Source organism: Folsomia candida, unplaced genomic scaffold (assembly GCF_002217175.1).
Source record: "Folsomia candida strain VU population unplaced genomic scaffold, ASM221717v1 Fcan01_Sc019, whole genome shotgun sequence".
Classification (NCBI taxonomy): domain Eukaryota; kingdom Metazoa; phylum Arthropoda; class Collembola; order Entomobryomorpha; family Isotomidae; genus Folsomia; species Folsomia candida.
Window position 1 is genome coordinate 627790 of NW_019091211.1, and position 21943 is coordinate 649732.

The 21943-nt window shown below is 36.5% G+C and overlaps 6 protein-coding genes and 2 long non-coding RNA genes across 9 annotated transcripts; 4 read left to right on the top strand and 4 right to left on the bottom strand.

Moving 5' to 3' along the window:
* Positions 1–42: 42 nt before the first annotated feature.
* LOC110857827 (ABC transporter G family member 23) lies at positions 43–1744 on the top strand. Its single transcript, XM_035858046.1, has 9 exons — positions 43–176; positions 267–296; positions 392–417; positions 486–589; positions 669–822; positions 886–953; positions 1021–1060; positions 1161–1254; positions 1331–1744. Exons 5-9 carry the CDS (start codon positions 722–724, stop codon positions 1727–1729), a joined length of 702 nt encoding a protein of 233 aa, XP_035713939.1. The 5' UTR covers positions 43–176; positions 267–296; positions 392–417; positions 486–589; positions 669–721; the 3' UTR covers positions 1730–1744.
* Positions 1745–1790: 46 nt separating this feature from the next.
* LOC118438184 lies at positions 1791–3459 on the top strand. The gene is made up of 6 exons (XM_035858044.1): positions 1791–2040; positions 2128–2305; positions 2375–2490; positions 2556–2629; positions 2702–3051; positions 3113–3459. Exons 2-6 carry the CDS (start codon positions 2170–2172, stop codon positions 3328–3330), a joined length of 894 nt encoding a protein of 297 aa, XP_035713937.1. The 5' UTR covers positions 1791–2040; positions 2128–2169; the 3' UTR covers positions 3331–3459.
* LOC118438181 (lipase member K-like) lies at positions 3448–6149 on the bottom strand. The gene is made up of 7 exons (XM_035858040.1): positions 5427–6149; positions 5155–5353; positions 4761–4884; positions 4448–4700; positions 3998–4159; positions 3702–3929; positions 3448–3632 (listed from the first exon to the last, which is right to left on the bottom strand). The coding sequence occupies exons 1-7, from the start codon at positions 5607–5609 to the stop codon at positions 3456–3458; spliced, it is 1326 nt and encodes a 441-aa protein (XP_035713933.1). The 5' UTR covers positions 5610–6149; the 3' UTR covers positions 3448–3455.
* A 707-nt stretch (positions 6150–6856) lies between these two features.
* On the bottom strand, positions 6857–8398 carry LOC118438185. The gene is made up of 2 exons (XM_035858047.1): positions 7318–8398; positions 6857–7232 (listed from the first exon to the last, which is right to left on the bottom strand). Exons 1-2 carry the CDS (start codon positions 7727–7729, stop codon positions 7012–7014), a joined length of 633 nt encoding a protein of 210 aa, XP_035713940.1. The 5' UTR covers positions 7730–8398; the 3' UTR covers positions 6857–7011.
* A 4513-nt stretch (positions 8399–12911) lies between these two features.
* On the bottom strand, positions 12912–16784 carry LOC118438190. Of its 2 annotated transcripts, none has more exons than XR_004836650.1 (4): positions 16282–16784; positions 13485–16203; positions 13314–13397; positions 12912–13229 (listed from the first exon to the last, which is right to left on the bottom strand). It is a non-coding gene; the product is annotated as an uncharacterized LOC118438190 (long non-coding RNA). The 2 variants fall into 2 exon arrangements; XR_004836649.1 differs by having other exon boundaries at positions 13485–13754; positions 13825–16784.
* On the top strand, positions 13196–13958 carry LOC118438187. Its single transcript, XM_035858049.1, has 3 exons — positions 13196–13292; positions 13374–13778; positions 13835–13958. Exons 1-3 carry the CDS (start codon positions 13218–13220, stop codon positions 13898–13900), a joined length of 546 nt encoding a protein of 181 aa, XP_035713942.1. The 5' UTR covers positions 13196–13217; the 3' UTR covers positions 13901–13958.
* On the top strand, positions 16036–16903 carry LOC118438192. The gene is made up of 3 exons (XR_004836652.1): positions 16036–16170; positions 16258–16330; positions 16805–16903. It is a non-coding gene; the product is annotated as an uncharacterized LOC118438192 (long non-coding RNA).
* A 3-nt stretch (positions 16904–16906) lies between these two features.
* Positions 16907–20856, bottom strand: LOC110857936. Its single transcript, XM_035858041.1, has 3 exons — positions 19981–20856; positions 19600–19802; positions 16907–17838 (listed from the first exon to the last, which is right to left on the bottom strand). Exons 1-3 carry the CDS (start codon positions 20054–20056, stop codon positions 16996–16998), a joined length of 1122 nt encoding a protein of 373 aa, XP_035713934.1. The 5' UTR covers positions 20057–20856; the 3' UTR covers positions 16907–16995.
* Positions 20857–21943: the final 1087 nt, after the last annotated feature.

The window sequence follows — 21943 nt, forward strand, 5'->3', positions numbered from 1 at the left end:
ATAAGTATTAAACTGGATATAGCTTGACGGAACAATTTAAATAGGAAACATAATTTAAGCATGGATTTATCTTTTGAAGAGGGGCCTCCTTTAAAATTGGTTGCAGTTACGAAATCTTTCTCGGACGGTGTTCCTGTATTAAACGGAGTTAATCTCAGCGTGGATAAGGGAACAATGTGAGAAAAATATACGTATCTACTTATGTACACACCGATGGAACATGTGAATTAGCTAAAAATTCTAAAATAAATTTGATTTGAAAACAGATATGCCCTACTTCGTCAGAGTGGATGTGGGTAAGAGTTAAATTTTAAAAAATATATAACTACGTACTCTGAATAAAATCGAATGCTGATCTTGAATTATTTATTACAAATATATTTAATTTTAGGAAAACGACTCTTCTATCCTGCATAGGTTATTTATTTAAAACTTTTGTTTATTATTTTGCGGGGTTGATTTAAGTTCAAAATTTAATTTCGTAGTTGGACTCCAGCAACTGAACTCTGGGAGGATTGAAATATTTGGTAGAGACATTTCTGATTATAGAAATGGCGTTGCGGGCAGTGTGATAGGATACATGCCACAGGTTAATAAATACATATGTCACGCCGTAGCATTTTTATTTTGAACGTTCAACGTTAGATTTGCAAATGTTCATATCCAAGAAATCTCACTTTACGAGTCATTCACGCTGAAGGAAACATTCTTCTACTATGGAATGTTACACTCGATGTCAAAAATCTGTATAAATGATCAGTTGGAAAAGCTGCAAGCTTTACTAGACCTGCCACATGTGGACAAATATGTTGATGAAATCAGGTAATAGTTAACCATTTATTTGTTGCCATTTAACAATATTACTTGTGCTGGATTTTGATTCAGTGGTGGAGAACGTCGCCGAGTTTCGCTGGGAGTCGCGTTATTACATAATCCCGAACTTTTAATCCTTGGTAGTAAAATCATTTAAACAATCAATAGCCTATATCAATTCAAAGATAAAAAATTATACATCTGCAGATGAACCAAGCGTAGGGATAGATCCGCTTTTACGTCAAAAGTAATCACAACTAAATTTATTGTCGACGAATTTTGTCTGCAATGTCATTCAAAGGAGAAGTTTTGGTCTGACTAATTTTATGCATTGGCACTTTCACCAGGATATGGGGATACCTCACAAGCTTGGTTAAAACTCAACAAACCACGATACTCATCACGACACATTACGTGGAGGAAACAAAGCAATGCGATAAAGTATTACAAAATCGTAAAGTTAAATATTAAGAAATGGACGGAAAATTAATTTCATGTAAAATATACATAATTTCAGATCGGTTATTTACGAGATGGAACAATTTCGATAGAAGGTTCTCCAACCGGATTATTAAAAACATATAATGTTACATTACTGGATGATGCCATTCTTGCAGCGTGCAAAGCCAAACAGGAACCTCCAACTTGTGCTGGGTTATTTATCTCCAAACCGAAAGTAACATGCAAGTCATACAACTCTAAAAATAACGTCCAACTCACATCATTCCGTAAATTCGAGAAATCTTCTAATGAGTCAAGTATCCATGAGAAAACTGTACTCGACAAGATGGCGGCTAATTATTTACCCCACGTGAATCAGATTAATCGGATTTCTCTGACGAGGGAATTTAGCAGCCTGAAAGCACTTGTCAAGCGCAATTGGATAATATACACACGATCTAAAACGTATGCATGACATTTTATGATTCCTAATTATTTGTAGATTAATGATAACAACGAAGAAATTACAGGATTTGTGTATTCCAAATAACAAGCATACTGGTTAGTTGCTTTCTAGCCTTTCACGGCATTGGGCTTGATCCCATCGGGCTGAAAATTGGTGTCGTGAATTATGACAAACCATGTCGGAATGATGTCGCATCCTTTATTGAAGAAATTGGAAATTATAGTACCAACTATAGACCTGGAAACACTGATGACACGGTGAATAATTTTGCCTGTCAGTTTTTGCACATTTTAGTCGGCGACGGTACAGTTGTGAACTTGGTACGCAAACATATGTACTCAAACATATTTATTTATTTCAGAATTACCAAAAATTATGCATATTTATTAATTTTGTGTGACCAACAGTTGCACAAGGATTCAAAGCTTGAAGCTTTAAAATCTTTGAAAATGGGTCGCATTCTTGGCTACATTATGATTCCGAGGAATTACTCGGATCACTTGAGAGACCGAATCGTATTTAATATTCATGCTGATAATGAGACCCTGGATGGATCAACAATGTCTGTGCAACTCGATAACTCGAGTGTGTTGTGGGATTTGGCATATGAAAATTTTTGTATACTTTCTTTTTGAATTTGTTTTGAAATTTTAGATTATCTCGTCTCTTACTACGCTAGAAAATATATTTTATCAAGTTTGGCACAGCTATTTGAGAACCTTGCCGTCCAGTTTGGTGTGGATAAACGTGTAGTCAATCTTCCTCTAAAAGTATGATAATAATGTTACTGGCAAATGTGTGGATGACTTTATAAATACATAATTCTAATTTCTAGTTCAATCCAATCCATGGGTCTCTAACTCTAGCAGATGCTTGGAATCACTATATAGCACCGGTGTATCTCTTAATGTAAGTAAATGCGTACTTACATAAATAGTTTTTTCCAAATTTTTAAGGATTTAAGATACCTAACTATTTTAGGGTATGGGGAATCAATTCCACAATTTCCGCAATATTCCACAGTGTCGATAAGACTCAAAGCAGTCTTTCCCGAACACTGGCGACGGGTGTGAAATATCAGACGATCTTATTCTCCTATTACATCACTGACCTTGCCATAATGTTACCGCAAGCTGTGGTAATTTTCACGCATCTCTGGTGGTATCGAGGCGATGTCATTGTTGGGAGCTGGATTTCGATTTTCGTCATTTTCTACGTCCTCCGTGTAAACATCACGGCTTTGACCACCTTACTTACAGAATGTTGTAGATCCATCATAAATGCAATTTTCGTCAGCGTAGCGATATTGCTGCTTGGCATATACGCTTCAGGTGATTAAGTGTCATCAACTAGGTTTTTAGAGTACTATTTCTAATTATTTTTCTCTTTCAGACACATTTTGGCCTGTAGAAAGTGTGGCGTGGTGGTACAAACCGTTCTGCTATTGTCTGCCCTCGACGAATCCGAACAGAGCGTTGCGCAGCATTATGACGAGAGGCTGGGGGGTGACAAATCCAAAAGTGTTTTACTTTGGGATTTTAATCCCTATGCTGGTATCTGTAATTGCGTTTTTTATCACTGTTCGAGTTGCGATGAGAAGGAAATTGTAATTTTGCGTGAAGAAGTCTGTAAATACACTATACATAGGTATACAGTATTGTGTATTGTATGTACTATTTCTTGCCTTGGATATGTTTCTTGAAGTTGGTCAACCCAATAAAATTCGGTCCACAAGTTAATTTAGATTTATTTCATTAACCGTTTCATTCATTAATATGTCTGTGATGTCCTTATAAATATAAATATCGGCATCATTTCCAACCGCATAATCCATATGGCCCCACGAGGGATCTGGAATTCGGACGATTTTCTTCAAGTTTTTACCCATTACGTTTGCCGTCCTCAAAACATCCTGTAAATAAATCAGCTACAATGTAGCTCAGCATCAGCTTATTACTCTGCCTTTACACTTTTTACATACCTTTGGAACAGATAAGTTATCATTGTCTCCATAATAAATGAAGGTGGGTACGTTATACCGCGACCAGTCATAACTTGGAGGATTTATATTTCCATATCGCCTCACATTTCCCCAAATTCCGTAATCATATTGTCGAAATTTTCCACTTAGCATGTTTTGTGCCACGTGGGATGCAGATCGGACAGAGCTCGTGTCCGGTAAATGTGACAATATTCCTGGTAGCTCGGCCTAAATATTGGGTACAATATTTTATTTTCAAGCAAAGATGTACATGCGCTCAATATTTCAATCCTTACAAAATCTACTCGACAAGGGTCCACCCCCATCAATGCGGAATACACGGAGTAGCAAAATCCGCAATTTATGACAGGGATAGAGCATTGTTTTGTAAATGTTCCATCCGGTATTATGTATCCGGTCGGATTTAAATATCCACCCGTTAAACGTGACACCATTTGCTGGAAAGATACATTGATGCCTCAATAATGTGTAGTTTCACAAAAATCTATGTACTAATCTATGTAAAAATCAATATATGTAAGGGGTGTGCACAGTGGAATTGTTTGTGCGGGTCACCTCATTTGCATAAATCCTACTACATATGCCTATTTTCGAGGATACATGCTTTCTAGATAGGTTGAATGAACTCTGTCTTTCGTGAATGTGTCAAAATATGCAAATGAAGTGGCACGCACAAATAATTCCACTGTACGAATGTATGTAAATATTTACATATTTTCACCTACCATTCCTTTCATTGGCGCCAACACCGGGACCAAAGTTCGGAAAAGGATATTCGTTATACTCGGTTGAAACCCACTTGTGGCTAAGGAGAAAATGCCCCTAATTTTGACCGAAAGTTCGGGACGTGACATAAGTCCGGAGAAGAACTGCGTATTCCCCATCGAGTATCCGACATAATAAAAGCTGGGCTGTGATGTCGTTTCTTCTATGAGATTGAATACTGCAGGGAGGTCGTAGTAACCCATTTCATGAAAACTTGAAAATTTCAAAATACGTTTCAATATTTTTGGAGAGGATTCAATTTAGTCAGCTAACCTAAAATCCCAATATCTCAGATCTCTTTTAGAATTACTGGGAAGGGAGACATGCTCCAGAGAGTACCGTGTCCCCCGAGCATTTCCAAGCCATACGTCAAAACCAGCATCCACCAACATGTACACTATAAGTAATTTTATATTATTATCAATGTGATAATATTTTTCGCTACATTTTTCGCTTATTGCTAAAATCACAATTTTTTGGTCTCTTAATTGTGCATGTCAGATGAGATTGTAAGTGTTGCATTATTTCAAAATCGGTAGTTATCAACATCCGGTAAAAGGTTCTTACCACATTCCTTATTCACATGGTACACACAATATCGGTAACGTGCAACCTAAATATGTCACGAATTAAGTATTCGCACAATTCCTCCGCTGAATTAACTTACGCAAATTTTTCTCAGGTTTCATCCAAACCCATAAAACTGAAGAAGTCGTAAATCCATGCATCAGAAGGACTGGAATCTTCCCAGCACGTGGTGGAGATCGGTTAGAATGCGAGACCCGAAACAAGGTAAGAATGTAGCCATCTTCAGTAACGACCTTGTATGACTGGACAGGATACCCTTGACGTTCGATAAGGTCAGGCTGTCATACATATTAAAAACTTGTCATTTAAATTTAAAGTTAGTTAGATAAGCACTTAAATTGAATTATTTACCGTGGTAAGATTTGCATAAGTTGGATACTCCTCTTTAAAATTTTCCTCACTATTCCAAATATTTGCACATTCTTTCGCATCTTTTATTTTGCATGAAGTATGGCTGAGTTTATCAGTGTTATTATTTATACCTAGTACGATTCCTGATATAAGGTACATTGCAGCGTTAAGTAAATTCACCATGCTTAAATATTGATTACTTAAATACAGTAAAAACACATTCCAAACTTTTATTATTTCGAGAAACCTAGATCACGGTCCACGGCAAGGTGTAAACGCCGAGTCAACTTTGTATTAGAGAAATAGCATTGTAAAAAGTTATGCAGTTTGAGGTACATATGTAATAAACTCGTTTCCTAATATAATCATTCCACGTGTATCCAGTGAATCTATGTAATTTTTTAAATGCATGTCTGTGATATTCATGAGAAATAAATACACTTTTTTCAGAGCTGTACTAGTTACGCAACAAAACTCCGCCAGTTTTTATGAATATGCACATAATGTGGTTTGATAACATGTATAATTATGAAGCGATTCTCTTCAGAATGCTATTTGCTGGATGAATGGAAAATTGTGTGAGAAACAATCCGAACTGGATTATAGGTAGGTATATAATATTTAGGTATCCCTTAGTTTTCTGAATAACCACTCCCACCAATCCTAAGGACCAAATGTGAGCTTATTGGAGCTTGGTTGGTTCTGTTACCACATTGAAAATGAGGCTTAACGAGAAATTTTACAAGTAATATATATGTGAGCAACAATACATATATATGCACGAGTTCGTATATCTGCATACACATATGCGTACAAATGTACATACATAAATACTTACTATGATTACTATGATTAGCGGAATATCAATTTGTTGCAACCTACTTGCTTATAATTTATTCAATTTATTCAACATGTACCATTGCCCAACTATGTAATTGGATATGAGCCAACATCTCAGAAAGAATGAGTAACTTACTCAATTTGTATGTACATATCTATTTATTTACTACATAAATTCGCTAGCCAATGGCACCATCAATATGCTTTTGTACTTATGTACATAAGTTATGTAGGCCCCTTAGAATTAGTGGCGAAATAATAGTCCAGAAAATATGTGCACATTGTCTGTAGCTTGTAGTCCCTTGGAATCAGAAGTAATTTCCATATATGTACATGTGTACATACGTACATACACATGTATACATACGTCTAACATTAACGTACTCATCTTGTACATATATATGAATTTTTTAAATATTATTCTTAAATTTTTACAAGAAATTCGCTAAGATATTTGAACAGCGTATTTTACGATAGAAGGGATGACAAATTTTCACTTTGTGATACCTCATATGTAACAATCCGTGACTAATTAGTAACTGAATAATTAGTTACTTTAATTGCTAGTTAGGCGTGTAATGAAAATTAATTACTGACCAATAATGAGTAAATCTTTAGATCCAAATTATTTCATCGAAGCAAATAAATTAATAATTTTATTATTCAAGTATACAAATCATAAGAGATATTTATCTTGATAAAATAATCAATATCTTTCAGCAAAACTTCCATTAGGTCCCAGCATTCAGAAATACGGTTTTAGTTCAATACCCCCCGTCGCCACTCTTCCCTTAGAATCTTCAACCTCGTCCTGCCCAGGAACTACTGCTCCTTTGACAATCGCCGACCTCGTCAAATTTCTAAGATAGAGAGGCTCAACGACCTTGACCTCATTAATTGCAGACCCCCTTCCATTTGGACTGGTCCACGGGGAGCAGTAAATCCTTGAAGATTTTATGAACCGTGCTGAAATTCAGAAACAGAATTTTAATACAATATAAGTTAATATTTTGAATTTTTAGAAATTAATGAACGTATTTAACCAGCTCACATCGGTTTTCTACTTCCATCCTAACCCCTGTAAGAGCATATCCACTCGCACAATAGGCATTGCTTCCCGAAGTATAGCCAGGGTGGCAGTCCGGCTCCATGGCGTAATCTACCTCCCACGACTGCATTCTGCTAAATCGAATCCCCCTTGTGCCGTTTAAACACTCCCTTGAGTGTGTCATTGACAAATATGGGTGAAGATTCAGTATCGATACTGCCGACGGGGAAAAATATGGCATACAGTGTAGTTTCAGCCCTCCTCTCAGATTGTTACTTCCATCCCACTGAATCTTCTTGACGAACGTGTTACTCGGGCACCTCAGTTCGACCGTGTTTTTGCCACATTTCTTCATACTTGATATTCTGTCGTTCATGCCACTCTGTGGTGTAAATCCTTGAAAATCCCGATCCATCGTCCAAAACCATTTTCCAGAGGGCGGACTGTGTTCATAGGCTTCGACACAGGAGCCGATATCGATTTTGAAGGACAACACGCGGTCGTTTAGTTTGGGTCCTAGATAGTAGTACGAAGCCGAATCCAGGTCGTAGAAGTAGGTGGAACTTCCTGAAAGTGGAAATTGAAGAGTGATTTTTGCAGACTTACAATGGGAGCGCAAACCATGTTCAGCGGGGTTTAATTTTTGACCAGATTAGTTTGCAAAAGGACATTGTTAGTTCAAATTTTTTGACAGATTGGTACGCATACCTTTGTATCCCTGATGTTCCCACATTGTTATCTTAGTCCAGCAATGGACTGCTGAAACAGTGGAAACATTCGACGGCAGAGCAACACGAGAGCAACAATTTCTCTTCTCTCTGCTCTCTATATTATTTTTTGTTTTTAAAAATTTGAAGTTTTTTCGACACCCCCAACTCCGTAATCAGTGTCATCACCTCCCTAGTGACCCCAACAAGATAGTGGTAGATGAATTTTTTTTACCACGACCGTGTCTGACCGTTCTGTGCAACTTTTAAATTTTATAACAACCGGCCTCCCCGTTCCTGCTGAAGTGGACTGTTCCAGAAGCAAAATTCTGCTCACTCCATTCCACTCGTACTTCTTCTGAGGGGATTCCAGCTTATATACGGAGCGTCCTCTACGCCCCAAGTGCTCGGTCGGAGTTTGAGACCGTGCGGTTGTCTGCGGGCTGGCCGCTCTGTTGCACGTAAAGTGCCTTCTTAAGGCGAGATCCGATCCTTTATTTTAGATATCTGTTCATTTATGGTTCACCTTTTCTCTGATTATTGTACGGTTTTTTTGTCGGGCCCTGTCACAATATGACAAAACTGATGACCATCGATGAAGCTGTAATACTCGCGCATCCCTCAACCAACGCAATAGTCCTGATAGGCGGGATGGCTGATGAGGAAAACAGCGAAATCTACAACCTACTTGATTTCGTATATTGGGACGACGACCAAGCTTTGGGACCAGACTGTCACCTCTGCGGACAGGAAATCATCGACGTCTCATCTCCGATTATACACAAAGGAACAAACTACACTGTACTTTTTCAAGATGACCTTGCTGAATCTTGTGCGAATAGTGGAGTATTGCAATGTGTATACTGTTTAAATTTCTTTCACAGAAATAATTGCAGTTTTAAACTTTCTGACAAATCTTTTTGCAACATCTTTGTATCAAAAACCTGGTCATGTCCGAACTGTGTTCCTGATTTCAAGAGCAAATTGACAGTTGTAACTCATAGCAATGATAATAATTTTGTTAATTATGGAAAATTAATGCGCAAATTAGTGAAAATTCTGAATCCTTTATGCAGTCAATATAGGGAAATAGTTTACACAATTAATTGTTTTAGCCATAATTATGATTTATGTATCAGTAACTTTAAGCAATATGGAGTTGGATAAGAACACGAGTAGATCCTATCTGTATGTATACAATGTGGACCTTTTAACTTGGAATTGTATTTTGTTTACAAAAGGCGTTAGGTGATGGTTTTGACGAATTCGCGGGTGAATATCTCTGGCAGGGAGTAGAATTTTGAAGTGATTTTTGGTAGACTGCAAGATAATACTCTCAAAAAGGTATTTCCAAAATTTTAAGGTGATAGCTTCAAAAATGACACCTCCAGTGTCCTCAGAGTTGGAGGGTGCCGTAAAAACACTTTCCAAACTTAAGTACTCGTATAGCATAATAACCTAAGAGGTCAGAGGTGAATTATTCTTAATATTATAACCCTAGATAATCATTGCATGTAATAATAAAAGAATCCACAATGAATTACGTAACGTTGGCCTTCCATTGTCAATGACATTTTTCCATGAAAAGTGATAAATCGGACCGTGCACGGGAAAATTGACCTGCTGACCTTGAATGCAGACCCACTGGGTCAAATGAAGATTGAGGGTAAAGCTGGAAGTGTCCTGAGTAATATTAAACAAAATAGTTAAGATTTTGAGTAAGCAGTCTTGGAGAAGGACCCAAGCTAATCAGCTGACGGGGAATCATAAAAAACTCGTAAACTTATTTGGAAAATTAATGGTCAAATTTTGTTGAAAATAAATTTTAATAACGTTTTTGTGTCCCCTGCTACAGAACTATTTTACCTACAAGGTACAAGTGACAAAATAATAAAATTACCAAGTTTTGGTTAGTTAAATTATTTTTGAAGTTCAACCTTGATGACGACGGAAACTTTTCCAAAAATTTTATTGGGTTTGATGAAAACTCATTTCGTGGGGTGTAACCACTTATCAAAATTTAATCAAAAATATTTACAGTGCAATATACTATATGTACCTTGGATAAAAACAACGTTAGGGATTTTTAGAATCAAAGTCCTAAAATGTGGGGGCCTTAAAAGTCGAGGAGTTGCGTTAACGAGAGCATTCCATTAGGACAAGTATGAAGCTAGACTACAAAAGTGACTTAAAAGATAAGCATGAGACAAAAATGGTTTTATATAGTGAAAAGTATGCTAAGTCTCTTGATAATACTCGCAAAGACGATTTTTGCATCAGGACCTAAGAAAAAAATCTTTTGTTCAACGCCATTTTATAAGAACACTGGTTTGGAAAACTAAAAAAGGACACCTCTCTATATTTGACCTTCCCTCATTTCGCAGAGTACACAAAACCGGAAGCCAGACATGCTTACCTATAGTTTGAGACACGGGCTTTCACATAAAAAATGTTAGAAATCTCTACAACTAAAAACCATCCCGTAATTAAAATATGAATTCGTCAAAACCATGTCCTAACGCCTTTTGTAATCGACCAAAATTTAAGTTTGAGTTGGATTTTTCGACGATTTGTTGCCGTCGGACGTTTCAATTATTTCTTAACGGAAGAAAATAACAAGTTGATTGCTCCGACTTGGGATGAGATCACTGCATTTGACAGCTTTCTCGGATTCCTGACCTCGCTTGGAATTTGCTTCCGAGATAGAATGGCCTTGTATTCAGATGGAATCATTCTTTTGATGGCATTCGTTCTAAATATGGCTGGGAGGGAATTTAAAAAACTAATTACAGGGGCTGGGAAGGTATAAAAAAGCGGCTAAATTCAAATCTGTACATAAATAAATACCTAATAAATTTCCTTAATATCTTGCAGAGTTATGCAGATTGTGACGCAATTCTCAACAATTTCGCGGCCATTAAAGCATTCGCATCCTTAATTAACTCTGCAATGAGCACAATTACGCTCATCTATATTGGCGAATACCTCTTTTACTACTCGGCTCATTTCAATGAAATTTTCCAATTTGGCAATATACACGAAAATTCCCGCAAATTGATTTTCCTCCTAAATATTTTTTTCACTCTTTATTTTTCTGGCGACTTCTGTAAACGCGTAGAAGATGCAATGCTGTCTTGGATTTCATCTGTGACGGAGAGTGGAATGTCAGACGCTTTGTTTTCCAGGGGACGTGTCGCCATTTTGATTAGTGAAGCGAAGTCCCATATTTTTGGATTTTCTGGGAGTATCTTTGTTCTGGACTATGCAGCGATGCTTAATGTAAGAAGTTAGTAATCACGTGTGACTTTTTACAAGCTTAATTAACTGGTGTATAAATAGTTCCTAGCTACAATGATAACGTACTGGATAGTTTGTTCTACTTCGGGAGGACAATGATGCCGACCACATGACCATCATTCGCATATCGCTTGTGGACTATTTTTGGCCGTATGAAATAAGACGGGTTGCAGTAATCTAGTAAAAATGTTTCTAATTGTTCAGAAAAGTGTGTGTAACATCATTAAAATAAACAAACCCAATTTAATTTCAATCTCTTCATTCATATTTGTTTGATATTAAGTGGGTTGAATTTTTCATATAATTTCATAATGGAACTAATTTTGGAACTGTTCAATTTATTTATTAACAATTATCAGAATGATTGGATGTCGACAGATATAACTTAGGTAAATGGAATTGTTAAAGAAATACCACCAATTCTCCGGGAATTGATGGTACAAATATTTGCAAGTTAAGAAAATTAGTTCCATTTGTAATAAAGGAACTCGTCCGGTATTTTTGTACGGGTTGTAAATTTAATAAACGAAAAGCAATTATATGAAGTACCTATTTAGACATGTGCTGGGAGTGTGTATATCACTTAACCATTTATATACGTCAGGATTAAGTAAACGAATCATACATAAGTGGTCTAAAAGCAAACCAACTCGTTCTCAACAAATTAATTGGATTAGTTCTCAATTTACCATCTTATTCATTTTACATGTTGATGATATTAAATTAGGAAAAATTCGTATTTTATACGACGTTCCGCCTTCTTAGAAAAATTATACCTACACAAATATTAACACCAGGCGGTGACAAACTGTGACTTCAGATCGCTAATACGAATTTTTGCACGTCGATAAGCAAATAAGCCCGCCAATTGAGGGATTTTTATTTGCAAACCTACAGCGACAAATGAAGTTATTAATGCTCCATAGCTTGGTAATCCGTGTTAATCACTGAAGATTATACTCGTAATTCGTCCTCAAATAAAATGAAGAAACAGTTCATAATTCCGAAAACGTTTCTGGTTGAGGCAGAAACCCCGATGACCTTAATTCAAGAAGGCATCGAAGTCTTATTCACGATATTTTTCAAGTTTGGTTATTACCTCCTGATAAGCCCGTTCAAAATTGTCAAAATTCCGAGCGATAAATCTCTTCCGACTTATAAATTACACACTGCAAAAGTTCAACAGGTAAAAACACCACTTTCAGACCTTGTTCCTATATACAAATCGAACTAACGTATTAAAATCTAATCGACTTTTTTTTAAATTCCAGTTCTTTTGTGCAATATCGCACGCTCTTCTCATCTTCCAATATTTCTCGGAGGCCCGGAAATTTATTCTCTCCAATAGTTGGAGCACTGTTCTACCTGCCAAATATTTCGACGCGTGTGGCACCTTGGCAAAATTTTTCTACAAGATCATCATTGTCCGAGTATTTTGGAAAGATAGCCATAAATTCGTACAACTTGCAAATTTTATATTGCAAAACTCCGACTTGTTCATCTTCAAAAATCAAAATATTGTATGGAAATATCTCTACATTGCATAGTTTTATCAGTATTTTCAAATTACTTTTTGTATTTATTTATTTGTTATATTTATCCTAGAGAAAGTTGAAGATATTCATTTACACGTTTTGCATATTCATCACCATCAACGCCACCTTTGATATGATTGCTCAGGTGAGCGTTGTCAACCAAGGAATATGCTTAGATTGGATTATTCGCCGATTTGTGGCCGTCGGACGATTCAATTTTTTTGAAACGGAGGTAAACAATAAGCTGATTGCTCCGACTTGGGATGAAATCAATGCGTTTGATATGGTCCGCGGATTTCTGGCCTTCGCTGGAATTTGCTTTCGACAAAGGATGGCTTACTTTTCCGATGGAATAATTCTTGTCATGGCGATCGTTCTAAACGTCGCGGGGAAAAGGTTTAAGGAACTAGTGGACGAAATTAGTCAAAAAAATGTTAAGGTAAAAATTTATCATTTTTACCGCGAACAAATTGGCGGTTAAAGTAAAATCCAACACTGACATTTTTATGCATTATCCCAGAGTTACGCAGATCCTGAACTCGTCCTGCAAAATTTTTCAACCATTAAAGTCCTTTCATCTCAAATTAACTCTGCAATGAGCAAAATTGTGCTGATCTACATTGGGGAGTACCTTTTCTACTATTCTGCCCATTTCAACGACATTTTCGAGGTTGCCGATGTCATGGAAAGTTTTCGGAAATCAATGTTCCTCCTCAATGTGTGTGCCAGCCTTTATTTTTCTGGGGACTGCTGCAAACGCGTGGAAGACGCTATGCTGTCTTGGCTGTCATCTTTTACCGAGTCGGGAATGTCCAACAGTTTTCTTTCCAGTGGACGCGTCGCCATTTTGATCGATGAAGCGAAATCTCACATTGTTGGATTCACTGGCGGAATTTTTGTGCTAGATTATACAGCGATATTTAATGTAAGAAAATACAGTATTAAGTAAATTATTAAAATTTTAACGATACATTTTTATAGTTCTTGGCCACTATGATAACCTACTGGGTCGTGTGCTCTACTTCTGGAGAAAAACAGCAGATATAAAATTATTTCTAAAAATTGTTAAAAATTTGAAGAATTTTAGCAATTTGGATGAACGTATTTGGGACTAAATAAATCAATAATCAATCAATATTATTGGTGGGTAGTGAAAAAAGATGAACAAAGAGTTGTGTAATAATTTGCATTATTCAAGCATACTTTTCGAGATATGTAGGTGTAAATTGCATCGATTAAAATTTCTTGTATTGAATTGCTTCACTAGTTGAATTCATAATACATTTGAGAAAACACTTTGTCAAAGTAGCATCTATGTATATACGGAATTTGCACATGAATGAAACCAATTAGATGTAGTGTTCAGGTTATGTATGCAAATATACTGTACACTTATCTAGTTTATAATATACCACTTAAAATCGTATCTACGTCATGATTAAGTACACAAATGAATCAATCAAATTAACAACGACTTTTCTTGGCGTGCATATGTTCATATTTTACATGCACGTTCTGCACTGATGATTCAGAAATTGGGTGAAGTTCGGCATCACACATATCTAAAGCATTTTTAGTTAAGCCGTAGTTAATTTGTCTCCAGCAAAAATGAAGAAGCAGTTCATAATTTCGAAAATGTTTTTGGTTGAGGAAGAATCCCCGGTGAGCTTTGTGTCAGAGGGGATTGAGGTCTTGTTCATCGTATTTTTCAATTTTGGTTACTACCTTCTCATAACTCCTTTCAGAATCGTGAAAACTTTCAACGATAAGTCTCAACCAACTTATAAATTACACACGTCGAAACTGCAGCAGGTGGATAAAAAATAAATTGCGGATTTTATTTGCTAAAAAATGTCGGACTTTTTAAATCTGCCAAATTTTTGCAATTCCAGATCTTGTGCGTAATATCGCATACACTTCTCCTCTTCCAATATTTCTCAGAGTCTCGAACATTTTTTCTCGCCAATAAATGGACGACGGTTCGACCTGCGAAATATTTTGATGCGTGTGGCACGCTAGCAAAATTTTTCTACAAGGTCTTCATTGTCATCGTGGCTTGGAAGGATCGGGATAAATTTGTAAAACTGGCAAATTTTATTGCACAAAGCTCTCGCTTGTATATCTTCAAGAATCAAAATATAGTAACTTAAAAAAGCATATTTTCATATACCTAAAAAAACTTGTTTTGCACAATTTTGGATTTACAATTTTAGAAATTCTTGAAAGGATTCATCTACACGTTTTGCACATGCATCACTATCAACGCCACGACGGATGTGATTGCACAGGTGATCATAATCAACGAGGGGATAAGTATGGACTGGATTTTTCGAAGATTTGTAGCCGTCGGACGTTACAATTTTTTCTTAGCAGAGAAAAATGATAAGTCAATAGCCCCCACATGGAATGAAATCACAGAATTTGATATTTTTCTCGGATTCCTGACCTCGCTTGGAATTTGTTTCCGACAAAGAATGTCATACTTATCTGACGGGATAATTCTGGTCATGTCAATCGTTCTTAGTGTGGCAGGGAAAGCTTTTAAAAAACTTGTGGAAGAAAATCATCAAAAAAATAATATGGTACGTGCATTTTTTGAACTTTTTGAACTAGATGTGTGCTTCGGCTAGGGTTAGTAACCTGATAAAATCCGACCCGAACGTTAAATACCTATAACATGGATCCGATCCGATAGATCGGATAGATCGGATACTGTCGGATCGGATTGCTCGGACCGGATCCATGTTAAGTAAACAGTCGGATATTGTCAAATCGGATCCACCAACCCTAGCATATTTCACGTGACATAAATTACTACAGTACACAACAAACACAATACATACTACAGTAAAATATATACAGTACACTATAAATAATTTCTGTATTTATTCTAACTCTGAGATCCAAAATTTCAGTACGACGATCCTTCTGTCATCTTACGAAATTTCTCCGCCATCAAGACCCTCTCATTGCAAGTTAATTCAGTCATGAGCAAAATTGTGTTGATGTTCATTGGCGAATACCTCTTCTACTACTCTGCCCATTTTAATGACATTTTAGAAGTTTCCGATTTCATGATGAGCTTTCGCAAATTAATTTTCCTTCTAAATATTTGCGCCAGCCTTTACTTCTCTGGTGATTGCTGTAAAGGCGTAGAAGATTCGATGTTAAGTTGGATTTCATCCGTTACAGAGGCGGGAATGTCAAACATTTTATTTTCCAGGGGACGTGTCGCCATTTTGATTAGTGAAGCAAAATCTCATATCGTTGGAATTTCCGGGGGTATCTTTGTACTGGATTATTCAGCGATATTCAATGTAAGAGATGATGAAAACACTTATGTACGAAATCTAAATTGTCACATATCTATGTACTAAAAGATATACATATTGATAAATATTTAGTTCTTGGCCACCGTGATAACTTACTGGGTCGTTTGCTCTACATCGGGAGGATCCTGATGATGATGATTGTTTGGTAAATTTAGGCATGATTTAATTTATGTAATTTTAATCTTATATAATTTGACTTCAATTCCCCTCACGGCGAGTGAGCCTTTTCCAGTTGTTATGCACGTAAATTTCAAGTTATATAAATAAAATAAAATTCACACCTGTTATCACCTGAAAGTTTGTTGCATGTCAAAGCAAACATAAAACACGATACAAGTATTTGCGTATGTAGACATCAAATGAATTATATAAAGGCTTATCAGGCATTTTTTGATAGTGCAATACATGCAGATACCAGTATTCTAAATAATTTAGTGGTGTTGAAATATTTTAGCGAGTATGCGAATTTACAGCCATGTTAAATGCATACTTTCCGTATCAGGGTTTGATACTGACCACGCTAACATTAAGTGGCTGATATTTCCAAAGTGACATCATGTGATTGTTATCACTGGGCACCTGCGTCATAAAACGACTAAAGATTATTATCAATTTTCAGGTATGCAAATTCTGTTGGGCGGATCTCACTTCACCCAACATGTGGCGGTTGAAAGCACGAATTGAACTCGTTGCTTATCAAATAGACTTTAACCATGCAAAATTCTTTACTATCAAAAATTACTAAATTTTATTTTGATCAAAACTAATTATCAAATAAATAAATTAGATACAAATTTATTCAAAACTAACTCATTTTACCCCATTATTTTCATAATCTTCTAGAAATTCATTTCTCATCTCCTCCGCCGTCAGACACACCGCGATTCCTGATTCGGTTAAGTTTTCGTTCAAATTTCGCCCGCCCAACTGCCCTCCAACGTTCCAGGTTCCCCCGCGAAATTTAATTCCTGATAAAACCTCTACCAAACTAGTGGCTCCTTTTTCGCTAAATTTCTTACTTTCTCTCGATCCTAGAGGGTCGTATGTATGCAATTTCTTGTCTCTCGTATAAAGAACGAACATGACGTAATGGCAATTTGAATTTCCCGCGAATGGCACTAGAATCATTTCTGATTCGTCCGGAATACTTAAGACATGACTTAACGACACCTTCACACTACCGTCGGCACTCGTAATCTGGAGCATGCGCAGTGACGCGGGATAAACTTTCCACCCGCCACGATCCTCCTTCCAAATATCGCGCAATTTAGATAACATAGCTTCCATCAGGTTGGGTAATACAAGACCGACGCCGCATCTCAATTTTTCCGCACTTTCCTCGTTGATCTCTTCAGGATACCACTTTTGAAATAGTGTGTCGCATTTTTCTTCTTCAATTCCAGAATTTCTAATTAAAAGTCGAAACACTGATTTAATCACGACCTCGGAGAAACCTCGGAGTAACAGCGTTTCCACAAAGTCGTAAAGGCAATCAGGAGTTTTCAGCAGTTGGAGAATATAATAGGCTACCGTATAACGTTCGGTGTCATACGAAGCGAAAATTTTCGCCCAGTAGTCTTCATTTATGACATGATCGATATCCTCCAGTCTCAATTGAAACGCGAGAGATACGGTGAGATTCAAATTGTCGAACTGTTGGAGAACAAGAAATTGGTATTAGTGTACAACTTTAATGAGCTTTTCATAATCAACCATCAACCAAATTATTTCAGTGGTGTTTCTATTGATACAGTAAAATCCTAAGTAAAATCAGTATGTATTTTACATGTAGACAATAAATTCTCTAAAACGCCACTACAGTTTTCCATATGCACGTATGTACAGGATCCGCTACTAACACGTGAACGCGGTCACTCTGGAATTGCTCCAAAACGGGTTGGAGTTTCGGTTCCAAATTTTGAGCATAGCGACATATGATTATTGACAAGGGCTGAGCAAAAAATTAGCTCTCTAGATTCAAAAATGACCCTACCATTGACCTTAGAGTAAGAGGGTACCATAAAAACACTTTCCAAACTTAATTTTTCGTACACAGACATAATTAACCACTTCAAAATTCAAGGACAACAAGTTTCGAAAACAGGGATACATAAGGTACTGATAAATGAAGGTCAACAACAACAAGCTCGTACCAAAGGACAACCATCATGCCTCAAACCCGAGTCCGAAAAGTGCTAATTCGGCCCGTGCTTAAGAAAATTGACCTACTGACCTCTAAGGGCAACTCACCACCCCAGAGAGCAGTGGCACGTCTAACCAAAGTGTCATAGACTAGTGTGCGACGAGCAATTAAAATTTTGCAGAAGCAAAAAAGAAGAAAAATCCGAGTCCATCAGCTGACTGAGAAGCATAAACAAAATCGTCGTCTGACCTCCAAAAAATTTTATATAAATTACCTGACAAAAGATAAAAGTGACTTTTTAGTGTCGTTGGATGAAGAATTATTTTCTTTAAAGATACCAACGGTCATAGAAAAATTTACTATACAACCAAAGAAGAAAATAATTCCAGAAGATTGACCATCCCGCACACGGAAAACTTTTGCAACAAGTTCATGGTGGTTGGTGCATTATCTGGTCGTGGTGTCCTCCCACTTATCAAAGTTCCACAAAAAGTGAAGGTAACTACGAAGTACTTCATTGACGTTGTTTTAAAACCGCTTTTGGAGATTCATGTCCCAAAACCATATGGTAAGGACACAAAAAAAGTGATAGTTCATCACGGCGCAGCGTCATCACACACCGCCCTTTTGACCCAGGATTACGCCAAGGACCTGAAAGCTAGACTCAGGATAACAATCATCCAAAATAGTGAAATGCCTGTTAAGTCACTCTATGTAAGTCCAATGGATTTATTCGGCTTTGGATATCTGAAACAAAATCTTTTCTCCGCCACCGAAAAACTTTTGACGGAGTTTGGAAAGTTATGGGAGACGAGTGGTCTAAAGTTGACTTCGCCATGGTCAAATCAGTGTACAGAAGTTGAAATCGCCGATGCCGACTTGTAGCTCGAGAAAAGGGCTTTCACATAAAAAATGTTCGGGACCTAAACTCCAAGCCGTTCAACCAGTAATTGAAGGTCAAAAACGTTCACGTGTTAGTTGCGGAGCCTCCGTATGCATGTGGAGAAACAATGTTGAGACAGAAATGCTGTAGTTGAAAATGTGCAATTTTGCACAAGTTCTTTCTGCAAAAACTTTAAGACTTCCTTTCTGCAAAGCATTACTGTTTCAGGGTTGTTGGAAATCTCCCTTCTTATGTATGTTTGAGGAATAGGAAACTGTAAATTGCCGTATAGCTTAATGTTCAAAATTAAAGGAGAACACTCCAAATTTAGGAATCTCAAAACACCCCTGATTTATAAAAAGAACTTTACGCATTTCACTTCACTTACGTGTGGAAAAGATGGTTCGGCATGAAAGGTTATTGTTTCGGAATCGCTGATATTTTCCAATTCCAAACTATTTTTTGATGGCGATAATACCCAACCTGCGTCATCTTCGCTGCGCCCTTCCGAATCAGAGGAATGGCTGCTGCTGCTGCTACTGCTGCTACTACTACTACTACTACTGATACTGCTGGAAGTCATTATAGTGCCTGTAAAAAAATTACAAAATTATGAAAATCAAAGACTATATTGAAAATTATTATTTGAAATATGTTGATAAGATTACCATGCTTGCGGAATAAGCATAAAGTTGCGAAATTCACAATTGCACAAAAATTCTGCACTGACAAATTTCCTGAATTATTAAAAAATTTCAAAATTTCTTACCCCTAAAATCATCCTTCCCGGAGATATCTCCCCTCGCGAAGAGTTTATTGTGCCGGTACATGACTAACAGCTTCATGGATACTGCACTTTTAGAACTGGACAACCTTCCTTGAATTTTGGAGAAGCTTAATATATCCGAATTAACCCTACCAGATACTCAAATATTTCTCCCTTCAAACACATTGACCAGTGAAAAGAACTCTTTACACACTTTTCTTATATTCCTTTGTATGTAGCACTTGGCCTACATTCCAACATAAATATTTTTAGAATTCTAATTTCGTACGAGTCAAAATTCCGAAAGGTAGAAATTTTGATATATTTATAAAAAGTAGCAGGAACTCGTTATAATAAAGGTGCGATTATGGGTTCACTGGACTTTGAGAATCGACCCTCAAAAATCGAGAGTTCTTGGGATTTAGGTACATATGTAAAATTTTGTCCGTTATGACAAAATGGACTTTTGTACCCTGTACGTACGTTTGGGAAAATTACACTGTTCGCACAACCAGCGTTATGGAGTTTACATATGTGTCCATTTGTTCAATTAATGTAAATAAAAAATCAGTCCTGACGAGATAAAGCAACAATTTGGCAAACAAGATAACACAATATTTGGGTATCAATCTACTTTAAAACAGATACGCAATTTCAATGAAAAGCTTATTACACTTTGATGAATTTGTACATATATTAAAAATATGCAGTAAATAATCTGACAAACCCGAACCAATACGTAATTTATTACCGAGTAGGCTTGCGTCACTGGTTGCTGATTAACGTTTGAGGGCACGAGTCAGCAGTAAGTTCTGGAAAGAAGGATTCCAATTCCCTTAGGCAAATTGAGTGAGGTAATATTTGCAAATGATTAGATAAATATCTGGCCTGGCGTGTGTGCAGTGCAGTAAATTTCTGCCTGAATTTATAGGCTTTTGATTCCTTTCTACGCAGGAGGTACATACAAATCGTTACTATGTACAAAGAGATGGTTTACTCTTATTTATGTACATGCATAATTTTTGACAGACAAATTATGTATTTAACAATGAAAGCGATATGCGTGTTAAGTATTTTTTACTGCAGCCTCCGTGCCAGGGCTCGGAAAAACCCAGGGTTGTAATAAAAAATTATTGGTCCACGGGTTTTAATGAAAAAAATAACGACTCATGGGTTTTAACTGTAGTTGGTTTGTTGGGTTTTTAGCAATAAATTCAACAAAGATTTTCCTCAACTAATTTATTGCAAATGAGATTTTTCGCGCTCAAATTAGCGAAAAATCAAAAAATAAGGGTATGCTTATTGTTTGTAGTCAACAAAATAAAATTGACTCCATGTAAATCTGAGTTTTACAAGCGAAAGACTCGCATTGTCAGTATACATAAATTTAATGCTACATCTTAGGAATTATCCTTAGAAATTGTCGAATATGTAACACAAGTCGTAACAGGATAGTCAAGCGAAAATATGTAAATAGGTACATAGCTATGTACATATTTCCAAGAATTATAAACAGGGTTTACTTTACACACACATGGCAATTTTTTGCGCAATGTGTTTTTTCGGTACGCGTGACAAATAAAGCAAAGAAACGTTTATTAAGTTTCTTAATTTATTATTTATTATTTTTAATATGTTGCATTGCAACAAGGAGATTAATGTAAGATTTTAATAACATAGAAATCATTCATTTTCTAATTTAGGCGTTCCAATGTGTAGCTGCTGTTATACGTATACATGTTTCTAGCGTCCGTGCATGTTTAATTCACGGAATTTTAAATTTTCTGCCGAATTGGATATTTCTGAAAGCAACCCTTTGTTAATTTTATATTATTAATAAATAGAGACATAATATGCTAATTTCCATGTTTAACACAAAACAGATAAATCACCGTGTAAATTAAATATCACAAAAACACCGTGTTTATAAGTTGTAAGTAGGGGAGCGTCCATAAATCACGTGATC